Here is a 20,424-nt window from a genome sequence, read left to right as displayed (position 1 = left end):
GAAGGCCTTTTTTTTAGAATCGAAATCAATCGAATCAAATCAAAATCAAAATCAAATCGAAAATCTAATTGTGTGTTTTTTTTTCGGGGCTACTTAGTGCTATATTCCTACCCCCTCCAAAAAGACAAAAAAATAATACAATCAAAATTTTGCACCGATAACACCCAATGTGATAAATTCTGTTAAATGCTACTTTAAGGCCTTAAAATATAACATTTTAGCTCTATTTTGCAGAAAACCCCATTTAATTTGGTTAAGCGGTTACAGAGAAATGTAAATTGTTGTAAAGCAATCAATGGAATGTTCATTCCATCGATCTGCCATATAGGGAAAAAAGTCTTCTTCTTCTTCTTCTTCTTCTTCTTCTTCTTCTTCTTCTTCTCGCGATCTATAGAGTTTTTACGTAGCTTGTCTTTCTTTGCTTTGGCGTGCAATTGAATAATTTGAAGACGGTCCAAACTAAACATGAGGTAGGTTTGCATTAATGTTCAATGCTTGATCATGTCATCTTCTTGCACAATGAAATGATGATTTCTATTTCTGTGGTAGAATCAATCTTTTATAAAGTACAGGATATTCCCGTCCTTTCCTTACTATCTATTAAAGATTAAGCGCTTGAATCGACCCTGTACTTCAGAGCCTCTTTTCTCAGTTCACACTTTTTCTGAGTTTGTGCTTTCTTTTCAATATCTAAATAGGTCAGAGAGTCCATTTTATTTTGATTTGAGTTATTCATCATTTTAAAGCTTAGAGTCTGCTCGTTCAGAACTTGGCTTAACTGAAAATTCATATCTGGCGACTTTTTGTTTGTTTTGAGGTGCAAGGTCACATATAGAATAAACAACAAATTCCTTTTTTTAAGATGCTCGTAAATCGATATTCACTACATGATAGTATGTACTTCAAATGTACTGCATTAGTTCTTATTTATATGTAAAACGAAATCCTAATCACCTTTGTGCGAAAATTCTTTTGCGCATTTTTGTCATGAATGCGTCGGTACATGCTTCTACATTTCTGTTAATTGCCGCTGATTTATGTTACTGTTAATTGTGATACAAAGGTTATGTTTAGGTCCTTGTCTTTCATTAATATGGGCGTGCTGTCGTCGTATCATTTTCTTGTAGAGTATCGTTGAAAGCCAGTGGAAGAAAATGAATATTTATAGAAGCTAATATGCGGAATTTCACGTGTGAATACTTTTGATTATAGATATACGGGTTCTTATAGCGACATCAGTCAGCGTATCGGTTTGAAGCATTGTCTTTTTTATAACAATTTGTCAGTTCGTTTTGCTTTTATTGTTATCTTTATACATTGGCAACCTCATTTTTTCCCTAATAAGAAAATCCCCATCCCCTAAAGAAAAAGAAAAAGTATATTGCAAGCCATAGATCCTGCAATGTTTTATGGTTGGCGTTTAGTTTGAGGATAGCGGGTATCGGAACAAGCTGAGACATATAACTGTAACGATACATTTTTCATTTTTTTGTACATAAAATCTCTCAGACATTGAAATTCTGTTTAGTTGACCGGGCGGTATTTCCCATATATAAATGAATATAGGTTATCATACTGTACAGGTATATGATAAATATAACATGCCATTTATCTCATCAAAAAATACCTTTCGAACTTGGCAAAGACACGAGCAAGTGAAGTCATAATTGATAATAACACTGGTTGATTACTAAAACTCCACAAAGCATCATGAGTGTTTACGCCACGAGTTAATGTGTTTCCTATCAACTTTCATTTTTCATTATAATTATACTGAACAGTTCTTTCTAAATTTGAATAGAAAAGAAAACGTTATACCCCAATATCTAAAACTCTTTCATAAGACTACTGATGATGCCTTTCAGGCAAAATTATTTTCTCTTTTCCTTATATTTTCCCATGCATGTAATTTTTGTCTTCTTTTCATTGGTTTTTAAACCAGATGTATATCGGTGACAATTTGGAATTTCAGGGATCAGAATTAAAACATGTGACGCACTGACAAAATTATATCTCAGTGAAATGCAATTGATATCAGGTTTCTTTCAAAACCCGATTAGGCTGGGATATCTCCAAGGGTGATTTTTTTTTATAATTGAAGGTTGAATAGAACTGTTACATATACTAAATTATCATTGTTTTGGAGAAATTTCAAATGAGGGGTAAAAATAAAAATTCAAATGAAGATATTTTTATCTTCCTCATCTTTTCGAAGATTTTGTTAATTTGTTCCTACGATGTGATTTACTTCCTGTGGAGTTTACGAAAGTTAATGCACACGGAAAAGTGAAGGTTTTTTTTTTCTCAATTAAGTATTAGCATAGATTTTCAAATCCTTATCTTCACTTTAATCTCATTTGAACAAAACATATGGCAGAGGTCTCAATTGTTTTTAAATTTAGAATGTTCAGTGGATACTCAAAATGCATTTTGTTCTGTCAAATCACTATAAAAGCCTTTTCAAAATGCTGCAGTTAAGCCACGTTTTGATCGGACATTCAGGTGTCACTCATAGATGTTCCTCAGTCAGACAGAGATCATGTAGACAATTAAAAGTATGCCCTTTGATTTCAAAATAAGAGTTTTGAAAGCAATCGACATTACTCTTTTATTAAACACACATCAATCTTTTGTCAAATGCCAATTTCAGCTTGAATTATTTTTCACACTAAAGCGCTGATTGTAACTACAAACCTCGAAATTGTAAGAGGAATTTCGAGAGGAATGACAATAATTTGCCAATTTCAGCTTACTTTATTTTTCACACTAAACACCGATTGAAACTATAAACCTCTAAATTGTAAGAGGAATTTTGATTTTTGCACTGTTCTTGTTGTATTATTCAGATCTGACAGTACTTTTGAATGACAGACAGCAAAATCACAAGAAATATTTGCAATTTCGAATACTTTACGTAATATCTCATTTATATCAGAGAGAGACATTTGCTTGTACATCAAGGACATTGTGGCTGTAAGTTATCACTATAATGGAATAAACATCAAATTCATTTTTTTGCATGCTCGTAAATTAATATACTCTACATATGTACTTCAAATGTACTGCATTAGTTTTTGATATATGTGAAACGAAATCCTAATCACCTTTGTGCGCAAATTCGTTTGTGCATTTTTGTCATGAATGCGTCGGTACATGTTTCTACATTTCTGGTAATTGCCGCTGATTTATGTTAATTGTGATACAAACGTTATGTTTGGGTCCTTGTTTTTCATTATATGGGCGTGCTGTCGTCGTATCATTTTCTTGTAGAGTATCGTTGAAAGCCAGTGGAAGAAAATGAATTTATAGAAGCTAATATGCGGAATTTCACGTGTGAATACTTTTGATTATAGATATATGGGTTGTTATAGCGACATCAGTCAGCGTATCGGTTTGACGCATTGTCTTTTTTATAACAATTTGTCAGTTCGTTTTGCTTTTATTGTTATCTTTATACATGGGCAACTTCATTTTTTTCCCTAATAAGAAAATCCCCATCCCCTAAAGAAAAAGAAAAAAGAAAAATAGAAAGTATATTGCAAAGCCATAGATCCTGTATTGTTTTATGGTTGCCGTTTAGTTTGAGGATAGCGGATATCGGAACAAACAGCTTGAGATTCGGAAATAGACTGAGGTAGCAGGAAGCGAGGTACCAGAGGGGTTGTGAAAATTCAAACAATGGTGGACAAAACGAAGGGAAAACCATCTGTATATAATGTGCACGCTGAGTGATGAAACGTGTGTCTTTTTCTCGTACATATTGTGTAGTCGTGATAGTCTAGTAGGATTTCTTTTAAAAAGACTGTCTGTTTAAGATCTCATACAGGCAAAAGTTCGAAACCAGTTTTCTTTACCTTAAAAAAAATAAGAATAAGAATAAGGAAATAAGTATACTAAATTGGAAAAAAAAATCCCAAACATAATTCGATGATCTTTGACCATCTAATCTGCATTAAAATTGAATGCTCATATTCACCAAAACTTGAATTACGATTTGCGTTAAAGATTTTCTATAAATCTGTAAAACAAAGTTTCCTAGATTTATTTTTAATCTTTAATGTAATACCTATTTTGCGGATCCACATTTCTAATAAGTATAAATCGATAGTTTGTAGAATCTATATTCAATCAACATGGAAAATAAGTGTTCAAATATGCAAATATGTAGGGCCTATAGCATCAGCACTGGCGATCTAATGTCAAGCCTTCTTTTCCTTTTGTTTATTTTTGCAACGACGCTTTGATCTCTATAACATGTCATGGAAATGATAGACGAAAAAGTGGTCTGCGATATAGTCACAAGGGCGCACATTCAAAAGTAAGCATGTGGGCATTACACAGTTACCCAATGCACATCCAACTCAATAAAAACAAGCACATATACCCACATTGATACATCCTTGGTACATGCCTTTAAAGAGGATGGATAGTACCTTATCAGTGGGAATCAGTGGGAATGTTTGGGATGATAACTGTTTATACCAATTCTTAATTGTGTATTCATTTAAGCAAATTTATTATATCTATTGATATTAATTATTGCTTCAGAATGGTCTCGTAGTCAAATAGTGTGCAGTTCAATGTTTCTAGGTTTAATAGCATGCGTGAACATTGTCGGGGCAATCGTTAAGTGTACGTTAACAATCCACTTTCATATTTTTCTGAAAGAACAAGTCTTCTTCTACATTATGTTAAAATTTGGGATCATAAAATGAACAGGAAAGTGCTATTGTAGCATTTGATTTTGGACACTTTTTTTTATAGAATAGTGTGAATTGGTGTGTCTTAAGAGTCTCCCTTTCATTTCTTTAAAAAAAAACACATGCACTCTTTACTTTCAACTCTAATAATTTCAGAAAGGATAATACTACTGCTTTGAAAGTTGGTATCCATAATGGACAGAATGTGTTAATAAAGCATGAAAGCTTTTAGTTTAATTTGATAACCACTTCATTGTGGTTAACTGGTTTTCAACTTTCTTTTTGTCCCGTTCATTGTAGCACAGCTTGGTGGAGATTTAACGGTAGACCCTGTGTTCAGAGGGTCTTTTCTCAGTTCACACTTTTCTGAAGTGTGCTTTCTTTCCAATATTTAGATAGGTTAGGAGAGTCCATTTGATTTGAGTTATACATCAATTTAAAGCTTAAAGTCTGATTTTTCACAGTCTGCTCTGAACTAGAAATCCATGTATGGCGACTTTTTTTGTTTGCTTTGTGGTGAAGAGTTACATATACTACGGTGAGCTATAGGACTGGTGCTGACAAAACTGGAATGTGATACGCATAGCAATCTGGCGACAAGTTTATATGAAGGAAGAAGAGATGTAATCAGTTCTCTATGGATGCTTTCACAAGGATGAAGGGACTGAAATGAGGTTGCTGGCTACTCTGGCAAGCTTTGTCTGTGCAGCCTACTAACGCATCTACATCAGGACTATCTGCGAACTGCGATGGCATCTCTTTTGCAAGCATAGGGGAGAAATTGACAAGCTACCTCTCACCCTTATAGACCGGGGGCCCAGAAGATTTATTCAGCTGAAAAGGGACACTTTTTAGTGTTCTCATCGTATAAGGATGTGGCCAAGGGTCAATAAAATGAATTGCTGGCAAGTCACATCCTGTACCGTAAGCCTAGGGACCACAAAAAGGGCCCCGAAAATGGATCTATTCAGCCGAAGGGGGTCACGGACAAAAGTTGGTGGATATTGTTCCTTTGGGTGTACTTATCATGGAAACAGCAATGCCAGCTATTTTATCCCGACGGGGCCCCAGACAGTAGCCCAAAAGGGCCCCACAAATATGGTGTCATTCAGCTGAAAAGGGTCACGGCTAATTGCTTTTGCAATGGAAGTAGTTCCCATCAGAGATATCCAAAACACCAATGCCAGCTATTTTATTCTGCACGGGGCCCCAGTCAGTAACCCCAAGTTGCTTCCCCCCCCCCCCCACACACACACACACATTGATTTTATTCAGCTGAAAAGGGTCATGGCTACTTTCTTTTGCGATCGGAAGTAGTAGGCATACTCATCAGAGATATCCAAAAATACTAAAGCCAGTTGCAATGGAGGTAGTACCCATCAGAGATATCCAAAATACCAAAGCCAGTTACTTTATCCTGTACGGGGCCCCAGACAGTATAGCCCCAAACACGGGTAATTTCTTTTGCACTGGAAGAAGTACCTATCAGAGATATTCAACACACCAAGGCCAGTTATGTTATCCTGTACAGAGTCCCAGACAGTAGCTCTACAGTGTCCCATCCATCATACATGTACTGTGAATCAGCTGAAATTGGTCTTACAAATTATTTCGTAACGTATATCAGGGCCTACTGAACAGAGATATCACAAACACCAAAGCAAGTCATCTTATCCTGTATACGGGATCCTATAGGTTACAGTAGCAAAACACCCACGAAATTTGCAAAGGAAACATACTTCTGTACAGTACACAACCGAGATGACCATATTACGAAGGAAAACAAGTCATTTCATCCTGTACTGGGTCCAGTACAGTGGCCATAAAGTGCCCCTCCCCCATATATTATGACATCATTTAGCTGAAAAGAGTCATAGTTGTTTTTCTTTTACAATCGAAGTAGGCCTTAGTTTACATCATAGATACCCAAAACATCAAAGCCAGTTAGGTTTTCCCAGCCAATTTCGCACTTTTGTCGGTTCATTTGATAGGAGGTTCGAATTCGTAAAATCGGTATTTGGCTGGCACCCTACGTTCATTCAAATTCGCCTTTAATTGCCGAAGAGGGTATTTCAGTCGTTAAATTTCGCGAAAGACAGTCAAATTCCAAACGTGTTCATTCAAATTCAAATCATGCTATTTCTTTGTTTCAGATCATTTTAACGTGACTTTCTATGTGTGTTTTCGTTTCATTTATAAATTAGCGTTATAAAGCAGTAAAAGTATCATATTTCTTATCTAGTATAACTGGATTTGGTTGTTCTGTAACGCTCCTTTTCTTTCATATACATGTCATTATAGGCCTATACGTGTACCAGTAATACCAGCACAATAATGACAGCACAATAGATAAAATGTTTACAGGCGTATGTCTCTAGAAGACATAGAAAGAATTATTAAAAAAAAAAAAACATTTGCGGTTCATAACCTTGATTTCCTGGAACTGGCCGAACGCTCGTAATAAAGCGCTCGTAACGGCCAGATAATTTGTAGCTTCTTACTTCTTCTGATTCAAAAAGCACGTTAAAAACAAACTGGTGTCAAAGTCTCTTAAACGAATACGAAAACATGAAATGTTATGATGCTTACAAAACAATAACTACGATGAAAGAAAATAAGGAAAGAGGTCAAGCATGAACTTAACTGTTTAATTGACTGCAGAACATCTTAAATTAGATGGCCAGAAATCAATTTGAATGAACGAGCGCAGCATGTGATAACGTCATTATATCATTATGAATTTATGAATGAACGGATAGTGGAATGGTGCTTGTCTTATATATGGATTTAAGTTGAAAAAAGTGTTGTGAATGTTTCAAAATGAATTTGAATGAAGAGATTATAACAATGAACTACCATGTAATCTAGGCGAAATTTTTGCTAAATTTAATTCAACATTAACATATTCGATTAAAAGAGGTGCGAAATTGACCCGGATGCTAGGCCCTTGACAGGTATAGCCCCCAGGTACAAATGTATTCCCACCCCATATGAATTAAGTCTTTTTAGGTGAAAAGAGTCATGTGTGCCTATTTTCCTTGGCAGTGGAATTAACAGCTGAGATACGTAAGATACAAACCCATCTAGTTATTTTTATTCTTTAAGGGGTCCCCAGCCAGTGGCTGGAAAGTGCATGCTCCCCTATTATTTTATTCTAAGTGAAAAGAATCACTGCTATAATTTCTTTTGCAATTGAAGTTGTACTCAACGAGGTATCAAAAACACCGAAACCAGTTATATAGCTGTACGGGGCCCCACGGAGTGTTCCTAAAGTGTCCCCACATGTAATTCCACTATCACGATCTGCATCCCGATCTATTCAATCTGTCAGATCGGGAGAGAGCGGCAAAAGTGTACGGGGACCGGGAGCATCGTAGCAGCAGCGTTTGGGTGATTGGGTTGGATCTGGCAATTTTACAGATCGGGAAGAAATTTTGAACTGGTTCAAAATTTCTTCCCCATCTCCCCATCAAGAATTACCTATTTTGAATCGTATGATAGCTCAAACGGGGAGAGAGCAGTGACAGTGTAAATACCGCGGGATGAGCGTAACAATTCCAGGTTTTTCTGACCGTAGTAACAGCGGCACAAGAGCGGGAAGTAGTCTAAACTAGACACCGACGACATGGTCCCGCTGCTGAGCCACTTTCTTGATCAAAGCACGACCTTCCCGCTTTAACGACGCTCTCACTAAGTTCTCTACTCTCGTATAAAATCAAGGCCTGTTCCTACGACGCTTCATTCTTGCTTCGATAACGCTGTTGGCCGCTTTAGCTACGCTGTTCCTACGCTTTCCCAGACTCAATAACGCATGTCTTCCACTCTCGCCGCTCTAAAATCGAACGTAGCCGATACGCTCGAAAATGTTTGCCAGAATAGCAAAACTGATGATGATGAGGAGGACGTTGTCGTTGTCGCGAAAATGAAGACGAAGGAGCGCATATTTAAGAAGAAGAAGAGATGCAAACAATAAAGAGAATCAAGCAAAACACTTTGGAGCTACTGTCTGGGGCCCCGTGCAGGATAAAATATCTGACTTTGGTATTTTGGATATCCGATGGATACTTCTTCCATTGCAAAAGAAATTAGCCGTGACCCTCTTCGTAGTCTACAGGGCCGAGCCAAGTAAAAACTGCCTATTTTTCCAGTCAAGGTTTTCTCACGTGATTCTGGTACTTTAGACCATACTTAACCCGTTGAGGACGAGTCCCGAGTATACTCGGGCAGGTGTCTGTGGGAAATGCGTGTTGTAGCAAAACCAAACCGTCCTCAACGGGTTAATAATATAAGCTTCTGCGCCATCTTGAAATCTGTCCCGAATCCAAGATGGCCGCCAAAAATCCAAAATGGCCGCCAGAGGACCTAAAAAGTGCCTTCTGTGGTTAAGATTTGTCCGGGGATGGATTTTTTAAAAAACTCTTTTAGATGATAAATGGTAAGAGAAATGAGATTCAGTGGATTAAATTAGAATCAGTTTCTTTTTTATTGCGAAAATCCAACATGGCCGCCAGACGCAGCTCCCGAAATTCATAAATGTCATAATAACCGGAGGACCAAACCCTAAAATCTCGCTTACTTAACGAGTGAGTTCCACTCTCTCTACAAACTAAGTAGACCATGCTTATTTTCACATTTCTATTGCAACAAACAACATACCCACTGGTCTACCTCAAAAAATTTGTTGTGAAAGCCTCCAAATCCAAAATGGCGTCCAAGATGGCCGCCGTATCTACTGAATTTGCTATTTGAAAGATAGAATTTGATAGAAACATCAGATTTCAACAAATGTGATGTCATATGAAAGAGAATAACATTTCCTACAAGTTGACGTACCATTTTTGTGGGAGATTGTGATAACTGGATTGAGATTGTAATGAAAAATACTCATTTTTTGATATTTTTTTCTGAAAAAAGGAAAATCATGAAAATGCTTGATTCAGCACAAATCAGAAAAAGACTGAAGGATTATCTTGAAAACGTTTTTTTAAGAATTTTGGTTAACATATACTTAATATTTGGAGAAAATTAGGGGTCAGTACCAAATGCGGTTCAGAAGTTATAATGTCTCAAACTTGAAAACTCACTATGTAAAAATTTCCACTTTAGCTGTGACAAGACCTTGTTGGTCGTAAAGAGAGGCTGCACGCGCCAAGACTACTACACGCACCACTGGCACTAACGCTTTTAGCAGTGCCAGTGGTGCGTGTAGTAGCCTTGGTGCGCGCAGACTTTTTTGACAAACAAGAGTTTGTGCCTGCAAACTAACTTTTCATACCAAGTGGTAGCTCAGGTGACGCCGATCGCTATCATTTCAAAGTAGATTGTTCTGTAGCAGATGAGATGAAGCAAAAAATGTCTTTCAAACAGAGGTAGGAGCTTGAAACAACCATGCTATAGAAAGTTTAAAACAAAATTTGGATCAATTACTCAAAAACTCAAAGATTGCAGGCCATCAAAGCTGACATAGTTTATTGCGCCAAATTAAATGTATTATTTTAATTTTGGTACAATTTTGTCTGTTGTGCTATCTATTTATAGTTTTTATATATTTTGAACATTGTAGTAATATTTCAAGCCGTCATGGGTTTTTATGGAGATATTTTTAAAACCAGTGATATTCTACTCCGAAAAAGAAAAAAAATCGAGTGGAAGTTTCATTTTTGAAGGAGTTAATAACGGAAATCAGTAAATTTAAAGTAAAATTGGAGTGAATTTTGAGTGAAAATTTCATTTTCACTCATTTTAGAAATGACCTTAGGGATCACTTGTCACTCTTTGAGTGATCCCTGAGATCACTCTAAAAGGAATGAAAATGAACATTTCCACTCTCGAGTGATCCTGATATCTAAAATGTGAAAGCATCTACCAATGGCATTAGTTCAATTCAATGTTGGCACTATAACCCACATGAAATCAGCCTAAAACGATGTAAGAAAAATCTATTCACAGTGAATACACTTTCAGCATGCTTATTTGTAAATTCAATTCAATTCAATTCAATTCAATTCAATTCAATGTTTTATTTCATTTTTCGACAAGAACATAATAACATCACTTCTTCTTGTTTGGTAACAGAAAATCAGGTGCTCAAAACTATGTAGGATGAAAAGAATACAATAATTGTAGCACCTTATAACCATTACAGATTATCATAAAACTCGAGTGATTTGACGTAAGTAAACATTGTGGATAATTTGAAAAATGGAGGGACCCACTAAAAGACAAGTCTTGTAGAATGTGGGCCCCTCAGAAATGTGAATATACAGCATGAATAATCATTTTGGACAGTGTTATTTGAACGGTGACACGACATTTGCTCTCTGCGACAATTGCCAGCTGATTGCTCCGGTCTTTATACTAAGACTTAGGGTTAGGGTTAGGGTTGTGATAGGGTTTTAGGTTTAGTTGATGTGAGAATTCGGATTAGGGTTAGGGTTATGTTTATGGGTTGAATTTACGTTTGGCTTGGCATGCAGATATATCATGGGAGTAATTGTCGCAGGAGCAAATGTCATGGGACCTATTTGAACAACATACTGAAAAGTAATTTCGCACAACACATTTAAAAGCAACTTTGAGAAATTGCCGCCATGTCGGATTTTTCGGGGGGGGGGGGGGTGCTCGGATCAGAAAGGCTTTCAACGACATGTCCGGATCAGATATTATTACACATATGCCATCATCATTAACGTTTCTACAACAGCAGAGTAACATACAAGTACAAAAGCATATCTTTGATACAGAAGCATTTCTTTTTTTAAATCAAAGATTGGGCCTTACCCAAACACTAAAATGAGCTCCACCCCCCCCCCCCCCCAAAAAAAAAAATAGATAAATAAATAAACCCTCAATATGGTTTAAACAAGGACAATATATATGATAGACAGCAATACAAGACATTCTACAAAATATATCAAAATATGAAGAGTTTTGTTTGCAAAAACCGATAAGTCCATATTTGCCAAATGGAGATATTTGCGATTAAGGTTCAAGAAAAATAAAGAGAATAATAAAAAAAAATTCCTTCTTTTGACCATAACTTTAGAAATATACCTTTATATGTAGGGACCAATATATCATTTAAAAGGTATTATTTTGTACTTTATGACAGAGATCGTACTTCAAAATCTTCAAAAATGGACTTATCGGTTTCTGCAAACAAGATTTGACTCTGACGCAACACACTAAAGGTATCGTTTACCGTTGGAAGAGATATCACATTCGATTTATATGTGCAGGTTAGTTGTATCACAAAACATTCTACCATGTAGAAAAAAAAATACATATATTTTTGTTCAGCATTCTTTATTATATCAATAAACAATGTAATATATGTAATATAAAATAAACAAACAATGTAATATATATATATATATATATATATATATATATATATATATATATACATACATACATGTATATATATAATGAAGCCTAAAACATACATAGACATTACCATTTCTTTTCAAGAAATCATAACATTGATAACTGTTGACAGCTTAGTATAAAAAGCTAGAAATGTTGCTACGGCGACTGACATGCCTCCGCCGTAATGCATGGTTCTCCTAGTAGGTCTGTAGTACAATGTCTTGACAATGTGTGATGACCGTTTGACACAATTGGCAAAATATCAAAATGACAGGTTTGCCACAAATGTGCTGAATGTTCACTTTCCTGGAACTAGCTTCAATTGGATGAATGATTAAAACGTCAGAGTGCAGGTATTTGGGGAACTGATGATTTTTACTTGACTTTTGACCCTTTTATAAGTTTATGCATTGAGTAATTTTCAAGGTATTGAGAAAAAGTATAATTTCAGTATCAAATTATGATGAAACCATCAAAAAGTGTGACCCTTTTCAGCTGAATAAACGTTCTGTGCCCCCGGTCTATTAGAGCTGTGAGCCATCATATTCTAGGAGTCCATACCCAAGCCAGAGTGAGAGGACCCACCAGCAATGCTGTGCACGATCCTCAGTTTGATCCTCTGCAATATGGCTGTCAGATTTTACCATTGGTTTTTCTTTTTTATATAAATAAAAAGGCTTCCTCTAAGATTTAACCCATTTCTATCAGGAGGAGCATGTTTTCTTCTTCGTGGAATATTTACGTATGATTTGTGTAATTATCAATGAATAAGAAAACGCAATTCAGGTGAGTTTATGGTTGAATCTAGCTTATTACTTGTTTCCCCTGAATTCCTTTGTTGGTGCGGCATTGAGGGTCGCCATGATGAGAACACTCTAAGCGCAATTAATGTATGGAATGAATGGTGGCGATAATGGAGATTATGATAGTGTAAAACGTTGTTGCTTCAAAGAATAAACTCATATTTGTCATCAGGGGTATATTGATTTGCAATGGACACTATCTACCAAGGTGGACATTTAAGTCTGGTTACTTTTAGAACAGTTTATGAAACAGAACATTTCAGTTTATTGTTGAACATACAGCAAAGATTTTCAAACCATTCTCCTTCTGTGCCGAGGCAGCAGTGGGTGTGGAAATGATGAGGGTTTTCAGACCAAACATGAAACTGACGATGACTATGGTTGAGATGAGATAAAAGAAAGTTGGCTGTCTCAGAGATTAAGCCAATTCCTGTCAGGAGGATTGTGCTAGTTCTTCGGTTAGACACAACTCATAAAACCCGATACAATTAATCACTTTCATCATTTATTTTATGCTGATCATTTTAGAAAAGTAGTCAGTGTCAATTTGCAATCAAAAAGAGAAAACAAGACAAAAGTCAAAAACAAATATAAAATACATAAGAAAATCAAAAGAAAAATAAAAACATAAGAATTCAAATGACTTTTAGATTTTTAAGATGTACAATTGTTGAATTTGCTACAACAGATATACAAATCAAAAGTAGACTCCCAATTATCTAATTAGACTAAACTATGGTCTTTGGCTCAATTTGCATAATTAATTGATGATCAAAGACTAGAGATTTATCATTTAAAAAAAAATCTTAATACACATTAGTGTAGATTACTGGTGTGATGCATGCCAAATTTCGTCGTGATCATATCACTGAGGCCAAAAAAAAAATGGGGGGGGGGGGGGGAGGGGCAGTTTTAGCACAACCTTAAACACCTGGACCAATTTAAGGTAAGGGAAGATTAATACTGATTACTTGATACAGACGATGAAATAGGGTATGTCGGTCAGGCAAGTTCACAGTTTAACTTGACCTTCTTTTTTAATTGGAATTCTTCTTACATGCTTAAGAGATTAAATCCATTTCTCTTTTGATGAGCATATTGGTTCCACTGCCATGGACATTCTTATTGCAATGTGCATGTCTGGTCGCTTGTAAAACAATTGATAAAATTTAAAATGTCAGTTATGTGAGGTTATTGATAAATTTAGTTTATCCATTTCGCTACCATTGCATTTCTTGGCCCTAAAAATGGTAGTTTTGCTGTAAAAATTAAATTCTTGGGTCATTTGTGACCGTGCACCTCAAAACGAACATAAAGTCGCACTCATTGATTTTGCCTGAGGACTGAAAATAAGTGAAATGGGTCAACCTAGCCGAACTTGACTTTTTTTTCATATTTTTGAAAGAGCGGGTCCTATTTCACATTATGCTAAAATTTGGTATCAAAAAATGGGCAGGAAAGTGTGTGTGTGTGTGTGTGTGTGTGTCTGTGTGTGTGTGTGTGTTTAGCAGTTTATCTCGAACGTTTTTGGTAGAGTTCCCTTTTTCATTTCTGAAAACCTTGTCCACACTCTTCACTTTCAACTCTAATAACTATTGAAAGGATAGTGCTACTGCTTTGAAAGTTGGCATTAATTATGGGCAGAATGTGTTAATTATGTGTTTAATTTCAGTTTAATCTGATAATCCCTTCATTGTTGTTACTCTGGTGGTTTACTTCCTGTTTTTTGTCCCATTCATCACAGAGTCAGCACGGTTTGGTAAAGATTAAGCGCTTGAATAGACACTGTACTTCAGAGTCTCTTTTCTGAGTTCACACTTTTCCTGAGTTTGTGCTTTCTTTCCAATATTTAGATAGGTTAGGAGAGTCCATTTGATTTGAGTTATACATCATTTTAAAGCTTAAAGTCTGCTCTTTCAGAATATGGTCTTAGCTAAAGATTCATGTCTGGCGACTTTTTGTTTGTTGTGAGGTGCAGAGTCGTATTTAGAAGCCGATATATTATAAAGAAAACATGTTTATGGCCGCCATTCTGGAAAAATCTGAGATGGCGGCCATATATATATATATATATATATATATATATATATATATTTATATATATATGAACGAGAGTAAGGAGGCGGTAGACGTTGCTTAATCCTCGCAAGTGATTTTACTCTTGCTTTCGGGCTTTCTGCCCTTTGATGCGACGACCCAGGGGTTCATCATTAGCTGAAGACACACGACTCACACTATTATATATATATATATATATATATATATATATATATATATATATATCGGTGCTTATGAAAGTATTGTTTTACTGATTGCTTGTGCAATAACCTTTCGAAAAATGTATAATTTTGATACTCTTCAAAAAAAAAAATCTGGCGAAATTACATAAGAAACCCGACTTTATGTCCATAAATGCACTATTATAAAGAGTCGGAAAAAAAGATGACTGATCTACAACCCTAATGAGTCGTGTTATCTTTATCATTATTATTCTCATTATCAAAGAATTAAAAAGTGAATGAAAAACACGCGCCTCGTTGTATAGATCATTTCATCTTTCGCCTCATGAAATATTTTGTCCGTTACACTCGAAAACATTCATTATCTGTATAATAATGCACCTCGACTCCGCAGGTACTATTACACTGCCACTCGATTTCACGCGCATAGTGCCAACAAGTCACAGTGCTGGCGCTGCGCTGGTTCATTCACAGGCCCGACGCGACAAGGCGCGTCCGGGTACCGCAACATTACGTGTGCTCGCTGCTGTGTTACGTACCTGTAGCTGTACGTATTACGTATTACGGCGTTGTTTTTACTTTTGACTTTCATCTGCCCATAAGCAACAAACACAGTGTGGTATTACACACTGTGCTCACACAGCTAACTATATGTAAAATGTGTGAATATGTGACTCTGCACCACAAAACAAACAAAAAGTCGCCAGACATGACTTTTTAGTTAAGACCTTATTCTGAAAGAGCATACCTTAAAGGTAGGGGAAGCCTTTTACAGACCTCCCAAAATGCAGCAAAACATTAATTATGAACCTCAGGGGACTTACTTAGGCCACTGCTTAGAAATTTGGAAGTCAACGGTTATCTACAATTTGAATAATGCACAAAACTCAACTACTCAGTAGTTCTGTATGTCAGCCACACTTAAGCCTTTTTGTTGCAGTCTTCTGTATTTGTTATCTATAAACACAAAGTTAATCTAAAACTACAAGACCTGATGTAATAACATATATAGTGTGTGGCAAGAATGTACATAGAAATGTTTGTAAGTGTTGATTAACTTTCTTCACAAAATATACATGATGGACACATATGCAGTGCATTGGTCTGCAAAGGTAGCCTAGTAATGTACTGAAATTTACGGTAAGCCCCGAGAAAAATTCCATTCAAAATCTAACGGTCAAAAAAAAAATTGAACTAAATGTTACCTTCTACTTTCAATACTTTATGGGAGTTTCTAAAATGATACTCTCTTCAACATACCACTGTATTTATACAACTCTTCATTTAAGGCATGCAAATGGGATTCCCTACCTTTAAGCTTTAAAATGATGTATAACTCAAATCAAACGGACTCTCTTATCTTATCTAAATATTGGAAAGAATGCACTAACTCAGGAAAAGTGTGAACTGAGAAAAGAGGCTCTGAAGTACAGTGTCTATTCAAGCGCTTAATCTTTACCAAACCGTGCTGGCTGTGCGATGAATGGGACAAAAAAAAAAGGAAGTACACCACCATAGTTACTACAATGAAGGGATTATCAGATTAAACTGAAATTAAGCATACTTGATTAACACATTCTGTCCATAATTAATGCCAACTTTCAAAGCAGTAGCACTATATTTTCGAAAAAGGGACACTAAAGACACACCTAATCACACTATTCTACCAAAATGTTCGAGATAAACTGCTAAAAAAAAGACACATTTTCCCATCCGTTTTATGATACCAAATTTAAGCATAAAGTAAAAGAAAATCTGCTCTTTCAGAAAATATGAAAAAGTCAAGATCGGCTATGTTGACCCATTTCACTTATTTTCAGTCCTCACGCAAAATCAGTGTGTGCGACTTTATGTTCGTTTTGTGGCGCACGGTCACATATATTGTGTTAACAGTGTTGCCACAGTGTTAAATTAAATGAAGAGTTGTATAAACACAGTGGTATGTTGAAGAGAGTATCATTTTAGAAACGCCCACAAAGTATTGAAAGTGGAAGGGAACATTTAGTACATTTTTATTGACCGTTAGATTTTGAATTGAATTTTTTTCGGGGCTCACCGTAAATTCCAGTACATTACTAGGCTACCTTTGCAGACCCATGCACTGCATGTGTGCCCATCATGTATATTTTGTGAATAAAGTTCATCAAAACTTACAAACATTTCTACATACATTCTTGCCACACACTCTATATGTTATTACATCAGCTCTTATACTTTTAGATTTGTGTTTATAGATAAAAAATACAGAAGACTGCAACAAAAAGGCTTAAGTGTGGCTGACACACAGAACTACTGAGTAGTTGAGTTTTGTGCATTATTCAAATTGTAGACAACTGTTGACTTCCAAATTTCTAAGCAGTGGCCTAAACAAGTCCCCTGAGGTTCATATTTAATGTTTTGCTGCATTTTGGTTTCAAACTATTTGGATCATCGCATACAACTCACATAGTCATACGCGGTTACACAGCTTACCACATAATTTTCGCATTGTGTCATAATTATTATGCTGCAGTATGTGGACATGTTGTGCTCATAAAGTTGTCATGGTATGAATTTTCAGACTGTGTGATTAACCACATACTTATTATCCATAGTGACTTGCAGTAATTGCATAATAGGCACATTGTGTCACATTATTGCAGTCCATGGAAATAGCGTCTCCACAGAGATGTCACAGTGTGAAACGATGGACTACGTGGTTTGTCTCCTTCTAGGCCCTAGTCCAATAGTAGTATAACTTTACCACTACACATGATATTCATAATGGGCTACATATTGCAGTCTGTGGGAAAGATGTGTTCACGTAAGAGCACATTTTGTATTCAAAATTATGTGACTTACCACATAGAAATCACAGTTACCAGAGCTTACCATAATAATGACCACAGTTAGTGTGCCACACACTATAATAGGTGAAACTTGTGTGCCCACAGTCGCGTTGTCACGGTGTGGAATTCTAGCCTATGTATTTATCCAACGAAAATCACATAATGATCACAGTTACTCCAGCTTGCCACACAAGAATCTGATTGTGTCACATATTGTAGTATTTTGCAATACCATGTGTCCGCCAAATTGCATAGTGTGAAATTCTAGGTTTTGTGGTTTCTCACCCAAAGGTCACACTCGTCATTTACCATAGCTTGTCAAAAAAAAAATACCACAGAACGTGTCACAAGTTTTAGCATGTTGAAATGTAGTGTTGCCGATTTTTCGCATTATACACAGACCCACAAGTGAATGGAAATTGGGTACGTCATTAAAATTATGATAATAATATTGCCGGGTAAGACATTTATTCACAATTTCAACGGGACATAATAATATCACAGGACGATACCACACTGCAGTACCACACAGGATCACCACACAGCAAAATCACATAGCATCGCATAGCAGTACCACACTGCAATAGTAAACAAAAGTACTAAACAACAAAACCAGAGAAAATACAACAGAAAGTACAGCCGGAAAATACCACAGGATATTCTTGTGGTATTCTGTCTCCCATTCCACAGGACTACCACAGGACAATGCCAAACAGCAGTACTGCACAGGAGTTCCACACAGCAAAACCACATAATATAATACAGCAGTAGCACATGCCAATACTTAATACCACACAGCAATAACATAAGGCCAAACTGCACAAAATGCAATCAAGTGTACCACAGAAAAATACTGCAAGTTATCCTTGCGTGTGTTTGTTTGTTTGTGTTTCCCTTGATATACTATAGCAAAGAACTATCACAAGATAATACAATGTACCACAGTGCACTACCTCACAGGAGTACCACGCAGGAATTACAACTGGAATTTAAAAAGACGAACAAAGCACACATATACTCCAGAATTTAATTCGTTGATGAGTTATGCTGTGAACAATAACAATTGATTTAAGCAGGCAGTATCTAACCTGGCCTATGTTTATTATAAGTATGATATTGCATAACTGTATATGCCGTCAATACCCTGTGTGGGAAATCGCACGCAAACTACCAATACGGTCATGAGTCACACAGAAGCCACAATTAGAATACATACTTATGGGCATTGGTACGCCTGATTCTCAGCATGTAATTGATCTCAAAACAATCTTTAAATTCGCTTTCCTCCTTTTTCTCTAAAGCTTAATTTACTAATTCTCTTTTCAATATTCGTTGTATTCGTTTTTTGTTTCTATTACAGAGAGAAATACATGTAGGGAGGTCAAATTTTTAGCAAGTTACAGGTGATTTAGGATATCTAAGCATCAAAGGTAATATATTTGTTATTCAACATACATTTTTTTTTTTTTTTTGCATAAAATTGTACAAAACAGAATAATTACGAGAAACACTAGTCTGGTTTGCCTCATTTCAGTTCAAATCATGCGATTGCGGACTGAATCAGACCAATATTCAAATTCTGTAAAATACAAAAATGGAATAATATTAAGCAGCAAACAGACTTCCTTCATACGCAGTGACAGACATTTTCGAAATTTGGTAGGTATTTGGTTGACTGTCGATTTGAAGAAGCTTTGTTTTTATTACTCGGCTTGGAATCGACAACGTTAAACTGAGTGCAGAATCAAGAAAATGAAGCTGTCTTACCGTGTCCAATTTGGCTGCAGAAAAGAGTAACAGCCAATGTTAACAGGAGAGTGAGGTCGTATCTTCTATCCATGTTAGGTAGTCAAAGAGCGAAATATTTTGTCAGAGAAATGAGCTAAATGCACGTGAAACTGTTATGCTCCGATAGACTGCGAAGGAATCCCAGTTATCACATTTTTTGGGGGGGAAAATGGTTACAGTCAAACATACCCAAAGCAGCGTGTCTTTCCGAGACAGACGAAATTGCTTTGTTAAATGAATGCGTGGAAGTTTATGTGACGTTCAGTTGACGCTCAGTGAACTCCCCGACTCAGCGGATCGCTTGCTTATTATGTCTGATGGCTTTGCATTTCCAGCATGATGTCTCATACAGCTTTCGTTTGGCACAGTTCTGTTCGTAGGAGACGTAACTGTTTACTCGTATCTTCCATGAGTATCATTGTACAATACACACATTATTCTCACAAATCCAAAGGCAGACCTCCAATATGAATATTCAGGAGTACTTTCTGTACAATTGGATTGCGTGGAGTCTTCGAAAGACCAGTTTGTAAAAACACTTTGCGCATGAGCAGAAAAAAGGTCATTATTTATGTACTAACAGGCATTTGGGTTTGCAAATTCACGGAGATTACCATCTATGATGCGATTGTTATTCATGTGCTCCATGTCCAATTGGTGCTTGCCAGCACATCAACATGACAGCCACTAGGAAATA

General features: G+C 36.2%; 2 protein-coding genes across 2 annotated transcripts in view; both read right to left on the bottom strand.

Annotated features, from left to right (window-relative positions):
* LOC139732085 (uncharacterized) overlaps positions 1-19,845 on the bottom strand; it is a 55,401-nt gene extending 35,556 nt beyond the window's left edge. The window contains exon 1 of the mRNA XM_071642956.1: positions 19,707-19,845. Coding sequence (XP_071499057.1) covers positions 19,707-19,779 — 73 coding nt within the window. The 5' untranslated portion in view covers positions 19,780-19,845. The remainder of the gene's footprint in view (positions 1-19,706) is intronic.
* LOC139732086 (uncharacterized) overlaps positions 1-20,424 on the bottom strand; it is a 300,102-nt gene that overhangs the window by 89,387 nt on the left and 190,291 nt on the right. The window lies entirely within an intron of this gene.

This window comes from Diadema antillarum, unplaced genomic scaffold (assembly GCF_040938485.1).
Source record: "Diadema antillarum isolate AM-2024a unplaced genomic scaffold, OU_Dant_1.0 seq00000399_RagTag, whole genome shotgun sequence".
Classification (NCBI taxonomy): Eukaryota; Metazoa; Echinodermata; class Echinoidea; order Diadematoida; family Diadematidae; genus Diadema; species Diadema antillarum.
Note: the sequence above shows the minus strand (reverse complement) of the source record. Positions and strands in the feature narration are given on the sequence as shown.